General features: G+C 45.6%; 1 protein-coding gene across 1 annotated transcript; it reads left to right on the top strand.

Moving 5' to 3' along the window:
- Positions 1-467: 467 nt before the first annotated feature.
- LOC110016734 (uncharacterized) lies at positions 468-4,658 on the top strand. Its single transcript, XM_023964273.2, has 4 exons — positions 468-604; positions 1,927-2,396; positions 3,259-3,384; positions 4,501-4,658. The coding sequence occupies exons 1-4, from the start codon at positions 568-570 to the stop codon at positions 4,552-4,554; spliced, it is 687 nt and encodes a 228-aa protein (XP_023820041.2). The 5' UTR covers positions 468-567; the 3' UTR covers positions 4,555-4,658.
- Positions 4,659-7,319: the final 2,661 nt, after the last annotated feature.

Genomic DNA, 7,319 nt, shown 5'->3' with positions numbered 1-7,319 from the left:
ATCAGCCCAGAATTTGTTTTACAGAGCAAAAGAAGTAATAAATAACTGTGTTGAGTTGAAAGTGAGCAGAACATAAATCACAAAGTTATTGAGTCAATATTCCTAATTATACAACAAAGAACTGTGTAAGAGCATTTAAACCCAGACGCCAGATGAAGAGGTTCACATCCTCACATCCTCTCATCCTCAGATCCTCTCATCCTCACATCCTCACATCCTCACATCCTCAGATCTTCTGATCCTCTGATCCTCTGATCCTCAGATCCTCACATCCTCACATCCTCTCATCCTCAGATCCTCACATCCTAAGATCATCCCCACTGGTATGAATCTGCTTTAGACATTTCGGACCACATTCTCCTTTGAAATATGTCATGAAGCTGTCGGCCTACTCTGTGACCTCATGGTGGTGCCATCTTATACCAGACCATAAAGAGAGGCAAACGGCCCCTCCCCCTGCCCTCTCACACCTGTGCACAGGTGAGGCAGGTGTATAAAGGAGTCTTTCTCTGCTTGGAAATTGACTCCATCAGCCAAACACACAGATCTTTGTCCCAAACGGTAAAGATGCTGCTCAGACTCTTCATCGCTCTTTGCTTCTCAGGTAAGAAAATTCTGCTTCCTGACAGCAGCTCGGCTTTTGAAATGATTCTTTATCTACACTTTACAAATGAAAAAGGTAAAAACAGAGAAACATCTCTAAAAACCAAAACTGAAGCCAGAGAAGCTCTGAGGAGAAAAAGACCTGAAGACCGAAAAGAGAGAAGTTTCAGGAAAAGGTTCAACCATCAACCGCTTCTTCTTCTTCAGGACTTGAGCTGAAAGCAAACGCTGGGATTATACTTCCAGCCAGAGCAAACAGATGGATTTCAGAAAGATTATCTGAAGTTTCACAGTAACTCTCATTGTTAGAAAACAGATTTCCAAAGTTCTGCTGATCGGTGTGAAGAAACCCCGACTTTTAGAGATTAAAAGAAGCTAAAGAAACCGTTTCTGTGGGAATGTTGACCAACTTCATCTTCTGCTCCGCAATCATTCTGTAAAATGTTGTTTCAGCTAAAAACCTGTGAGGACGGCTGAAAGCTGAGCAATGAGAAACATGCTGATTCATGTTCCCGGGTAGAAGAACTATAAATAGCAAAGAAAAACGTATAAACCTGCTTAATCTAGGGTTTTGGAAAGAAGCTGGAAAAGATTTAAATGATCAATTCTGTTATGTAGATTATAATCCACTAATAAAACAGGAAGAACTGAAACAACAGATTAAAAACAGCTGATTGTGTAGAATTCAAGTGAAATTAGCTTTAAAAAAGGGGCAGAACAGTCATTTCTGTCAATAAGAAAGAGGTGAAATAAAAGTGAAATAAGATAAATAACTTCAATAAAATAGTTAGATTTTGCTTCACATTTAAAAAGATTCATAACCTGATTAGTGTGAATAAAGAAGAAGAGCTGAAACCATAAAAAGCAAATTCTAAACCGTCTCAACAAACACGGTTTGTTAATAATTCAGGTGAAAAACAGTTTAAATCCGTTTTAATGACATCACATCCGTGTTCTCTGCTGTGATTGGTCGGTTTTACCTTAGAGTCAAATAAACCTAACGCCTGACCTCAGACAGATCCATCTGGTTGGATAAATTGATCCTTCGATTGATCGTTACACCTCCAGTAGCAGAAATTTCTCTTTGAGTCTCACTGGATGAAGTTTGGACTAAAGATGTTCTGGATCCATTTTAGGTCAGAGGATCGGATCGTTAACGATGAACCAATATGGATTATGAATCGTATCGTCAACCACTAGTTATCATATGAACCGGGTTTTTGTGAAAACAATAAAGATCAGCTGAAATCTGCAGAAAATGTTAAACAGCTGAAAGTTTCTGAAAACTTTCCTCGCCAAACGATTTGGTTTCTTTCTTTAAAGTTTCTTCCATCAGGACTCAGTCAGACACGACGCTTTCGTCCGTCACCGCCACTCCAAACGTTTCATCACTTCCCAGGTCAACCCCGCCCCCCACCTTCACCCCGACAGCCAGTACTGTGAACGGCCCTACCTCAACTGCGCCGGACGTTCCGCCCGGCTTCACCACCGCTGACGCAGCATCCACTGAGGCGCGTCCTCCTGTCGCCATGACAACCACAAGGAACAACACCACACAGCCGAAGCGGTCTCCAAACCTGGTCCAGGTCAACACCACACCCGGGAGCAGCGCCTCTACTGCGGGCTCCCATGTCACCTCTGACCCCTCGGTGCCGATGATCGCCCACCTATCAGCAAACACCAACACAACCAGCAACCCGGCGGCGTGCAACTGCCAGGCGGTCCCCGGGTGGGCGGTAGCCCTGCTGGTTCTGGCTTCTGCGGTTCTGCTGCTGCTGCTGCTGCTCGCACTGGTAATGAACTGTTGGCTGCGGTTCTGCTGGAGGTTCCGTTTGGTCTTAACAAGCTCTCAGGAGAGAGTGAACAGAACCAGAAGGAACTGGAGTGAGAGAGAGACACCTCAGAGCCACGCGCTCAAATTTAAGATTCAGATCATTTTAGCAAAGTCAGAAACTGCTCAGATAAATCCTGAATTCACACAAAGAAGCAACATTTGCCACAGAGAAGCTCAGAAACTGTTAAAAAGGCAGATGCTGATCAGCTAATGATGCTAAAAATACTAACGGTGCTAAAGATGCTAATGATGCTAACAATGCTAATGATGCTAAAGATGCAGTTTCTGTGTTTTACAAAACAGAAAACTTCAAAATACATTATATCAAGAATTAACTTAAGACACTGAAACATTTCAAATACCAAAGTGAAAGTCATCAAAATCTACTGTTGTTTTTTTTGTTAATATTTTTTATGTAGACATTCTGGGATTTTCCTCCGAATTTTTCCCTGGTTATCTGAATCCATCCAGAAGCGAATTCCATCCCATAATCTGAACCACAAACACGGTGAATTTAAGCAGCAGCTGTCGGACACAAACGCTCAGATCCATTCATCAACACAACGGCTGGAAGTTTTTCTTCTGCTCTTCCACCTCTGTTATTCTAGAAAAGGGAAATTTCTGTTTATTCTGAGACAAAACATTGACTTCCTGTCCATTGATCATCCAGGATTCACCAAAATCTGAAGGTAACCAAACATTAGAGCCTCCAAACCACAGCCAGCTTTTGGAAAAGCCTCTCCTCTCTGGAAACAGCCGCTGCAAAGCGTCTCAGTCGCAGCTTCAGGTTGTTGCTGATGAGCGTCTCTGTGTTCCTGCAGCTGCTGTGGTGCTGCTGCAGGACCAGGAGGAAAGGCCTGGTGGTGTTTGAGCAGCAGAGCAAGCCCCGCGTTATCCCTCTGTACGACACCCCCAACCGCTGGGACCAGACCAACGGGGGCAACCAGGTAAGTCAGCAACCGCAGAGGAAGTTTACAGCCCATCCGTGTTCACACGTCACTGAGCCGTGCTAGAGTTACTCACACTAAAGTGAACCGAGCCAGGCCATCCGCAGTCACACCGAGGTGAACTGTACCAGAACATTTTTAGCCTTTACACAAACTCTCTGCTGCTGTGGGGTGTGTGTGTGTGTGGGGGGGTGTTTGAGTATCTGCTTCAAAAGTTCAAAAGGTTAAATGATTTAAAAAAAAAAAAAAAAATTTGTAAAAGGGCTTCACGGTGGTGTAGTGGTTAGCGCTCAAACCTTGCAGCAAGAAGGTCTCGGCCCGACCAGAACACCAATGGGGGGCCTTTCTGTGTGGAGTTTGCATGTTCTCCTATGCATGTGTGGGTTTCCTCCGGCTTCCTCCCTCCCATCTGAGTGTGCATGAGTGTGTGATTGTGGCCCTGGGACAGACAGACGACCTGTCCAGGACGTGCCCTGCCATCGCCTGTAAGTGGCTGGGATAGGCTCCAGCAGCCCCATGACCCCAAAAGGAACAAAAACGGGTTTAGAAGATGAACGAATGATGAAAATAGTCTCATATTTATCCCAGCGATCACTGACTGGGGTTCTCAGAACAGAAACTGCAACCAGGTTCTAGTCTGAAGCCGGGTTCAGGTGCAGTTCTGTCCTCACACGTCCGGGTCAAACATATGACCGGATCTGAAACAAAGACTGCTGTGTTTACGTTTTGTGTCCTATAGAGTAATGTAAAGATGGCCACTCCCCTGCCTTACAGCAGCAGACTGAAAACACGCAGCCCGACCGTGGAGCGTTCAGGTGTCAGTGAGCGCTCTGCGGTTCTGAGCGTCTTTTTGACGTCAGACGACCCTCGCAGCCGCAGAACGTCCTGTCCGGGTGGGTTGGGTCTGGCTGTGGGTGTGTTGGTCACTGTTTGTTTTCACTAAGTCAAAGTTTAAACAGGAATCAGAGAGAAATGATGGAAACTTGGAGGTGTGATGTGATTGTTGTCGCCATGACAACAGCGTGACCCGCTGACCTCCGCTTTCAGCTGTTTGTTCCTGTGACCAGCAGCCAGTTCCGTCGCTCAACTGCTTTGAGACGGTCTGATGTCTTTCAGGACGCGTTGGAGAAGTCGACCCGAACAGGAAGCTACAACATCACCGAGCAGTGACCCCTACAGGCCAATCAGCGGAATGAAAACCCCCAAAACGCTTTATTTATTGTCTGCAAACAACTGTTGCTTCAAATAAAAAGGTTTAAAAATGGACAAAGCCGTGCTTTTATTCACAATTGCAATTTAAAAAGATGTATCTAATTATGCTTTAATCACAAATGTCTCATCATCAATATTCATAAACCGTCCAATTTGTTACAGCAGCTCACTGCCCCTCCAAGCCAGTTGAACAAACATTTCGATCTTTTTTCATTTTACCGCTATATTAAAATTAGCTGTAATATGTTTAAAAAGCCTTTGACAGAATTATATAGACGGCTGCTACAATACCTCAGTTATGGGGAAGACCAGCACCACCCCCTCCTCCAGACACGGCCGTCCGGAAGATTCTCCCGGAGCCGCCTCCTCTCCAGGCAGCGGAATCAGTGACACTTTAGATTCCATCCATATAAAGCTCTGCAGCCTTGATTGTCGCCTAAATCTGCTGGAGATCCTCCACAGAGAGTTCCAAGGCCTGCAGGAGTCTCTGGACTTCAGCCAGCAGCAGGTTCAGGAGCTCACAGCGGAGAACCAGAACCTCAGAGAGACCGTCAAGACTCTAAGCAGCGACACCGCTTATCTCTCTGAGGAGAACCGCTCCACCAAGGAAACCCTCCTGGACCTTCAGGCGAGGAGCATGAGGGACAACCTGGTGACCTCTGGGATTCCAGAGGAGGCAGGAGAAGACCCGGAGGCCACGGTGAAGAACTTCATGGAGGCCCAGCTGAAGCTCCCCAAGGAGGAGGTGCAGAAGATCAGTTTCCATAGGCTTCACCGGCTCAGAGGAAGAAGGTCCGACAACCAGCATCCGTGACCAATTGTTGCGTAATTCAAGCATCTGAAGCTGAAATGGAGGCTGAAGGGAACTCACTCCAGCATGAACAACCAGCTTCTGGTCGAGATCCTCCGCAGAAGGAAAATCCTTTTCCTGCTGAGAAGGAAGCACCTCACCGCCGGGTCCTGAGCGGTGGTCGCCGTGGACGGGCAGCTCTTCCGGGACCCAGAGATCCCCCCCCTGGCTGTGCTGAAGACCTGACATCCGTGCTGTGCTTAAGACAGCGGCTAAACTTATTTAAATGAAGGAAAAACCGTCTCATCAACCATACACACCTCCATCTCATTGAAACAGTTTCATTTCTCTTCCCTCTCATGCGTCTGTTGTTTTTTTAGTTATGTCTGTTTCTTTCTGCTTTTCTTTCCTTCTTTCTTCTTTTAAATACAATTAGGGGACCTTTGTGTCATTATTGTTATTTTCACTATGAAAATAATAAAAATATCAGTTTGGTAAAGTTAGAAAGAACTTCACAGATTCAGACTTCCTGCTCCAATAACTCTTCTGATAAACGTTCAAATGTGACAAAAGTCACAGAGAGTGAACCACAAATGCATTTCTAAAGAAAAAAGATTGTTCTTTCTGCCTTTCCATGAGAATTTTTCTCTTCCAGCAGTAAATGCAGACATGCAGCGAGCCGGCTGCCTAGGGACCGTCAACAAAGTGCAACCTGAGAAAAGAGCATTCTGTCAAAATCACTAATTTCTCACAAATGTAGAAATGTCTGATCTTTTCTTCTCCAGCTTCATGGTTGCCATGCTCATCTTTTCATGTATAAAAGTCCAAATATTTAGCAGAGCACCGTAGGGAATCGAACCCTAACCTGCCAAAGCAGGCATACCATTATCGGTCTCTTTATTTTTAAAACAAACATGAAAGGGACCTTTGGAGCTGGTAGTGACTTTTGTTTAGGACAAACTGGATCTTTGCTGTTTCTGCTTCTCTGAGGATCTGTTGAATCCCTCTTAGTCCTGCCTGAAGTCTCCCAGGAGCGACAGCGTCATGATGGGGCATTTGGCCCTAACAAGGGCGGGGCAAATGCTCCCAACAACCGGGCTCCGGGGGTCCATTCAGGCACTCAAACCCCTCCACCACGATAAGGTGGCGATTCAGGGAGGGGAACATTTGGTTTGTTAGCCAATCACTAATAATTTGCGTGGGAGACCCGAAGTTCTCGGAAGAAACCCACAGGCCTGCTCAACCTCTGTTCATTAGTTACCATTCATTTTGAGGGACTGGTCTTTTTCTCTGTGGATGACTTTAGTTTGTCAACACAAGTAAATTTGGATAAGTGGGGGGAACCGAAGCCCTCGGAGAAAACCCACACAGACACGGGTCTGTCAGGTACTACAGTCGACCCAACAAACCAACGTGCCGCCCTATTTTTTAAGCGCCAATCATATATTCAGAGCCCAAATCTCTGTGTGCTTAGCTTCTGAACTCCTCAATTTAACCCATGTTTACTGTGGTGACACGTATCTGTACCTGATCAGTGATTCATGAATCCAAAGCTAAAGATCTGGCCAGATAATGTTTTAAGGAGTTTGAAAGGTCCACACCATCTATACAAGTGAATTTGGATAAGTGGGGGAACCGAAGCCCTCGGGGAAAACCCACACAGACACGGGTCTGTCAGGACACAAAGTCGACCCAACAAACCAACGTGCAGCCCTGTTTTTTCAGCCCCCCCCCCATAGTCTTTCTTTTTTTCCCTGTTTTGTTTTTTCCCCACAATTGCAAAAATAACGGTGTCTTTGTGTGTTTGATCATCTATAATAATCTAAAAAGTGATCCAGAGGACCAGGTTTGAGCAGACCTGATGTACAGTATTTTCAAAGTACACACCTTTCTTTGCAGCCCTGAAAGTCTAAAACCCTCACCAATAGTTGGG

This window comes from Oryzias latipes, chromosome 16 (genome assembly GCF_053564925.1).
Source record: "Oryzias latipes strain Hd-rR chromosome 16, Olatipes_Hd-rR_3.1".
In the NCBI taxonomy this organism is placed as follows: domain Eukaryota; kingdom Metazoa; phylum Chordata; class Actinopteri; order Beloniformes; family Adrianichthyidae; genus Oryzias; species Oryzias latipes.
This window is presented reverse-complemented; position numbering and strand designations above follow the sequence as displayed.

Bases quoted from the DNA above. Each gene is read 5' to 3' on its own strand.
- LOC110016734 (XM_023964273.2), top strand. From the start codon at position 568: ATGCTGCTCAGACTCTTCATCGCTCTTTGCTTCTCAG. The intron at 605-1,926 runs GTAAGAAAATTC...CTTTCTTTAAAG, and splicing joins CATCGCTCTTTGCTTCTCAG to TTTCTTCCATCAGGACTCAG. The intron at 3,385-4,500 runs GTAAGTCAGCAA...GATGTCTTTCAG, and splicing joins AGACCAACGGGGGCAACCAG to GACGCGTTGGAGAAGTCGAC.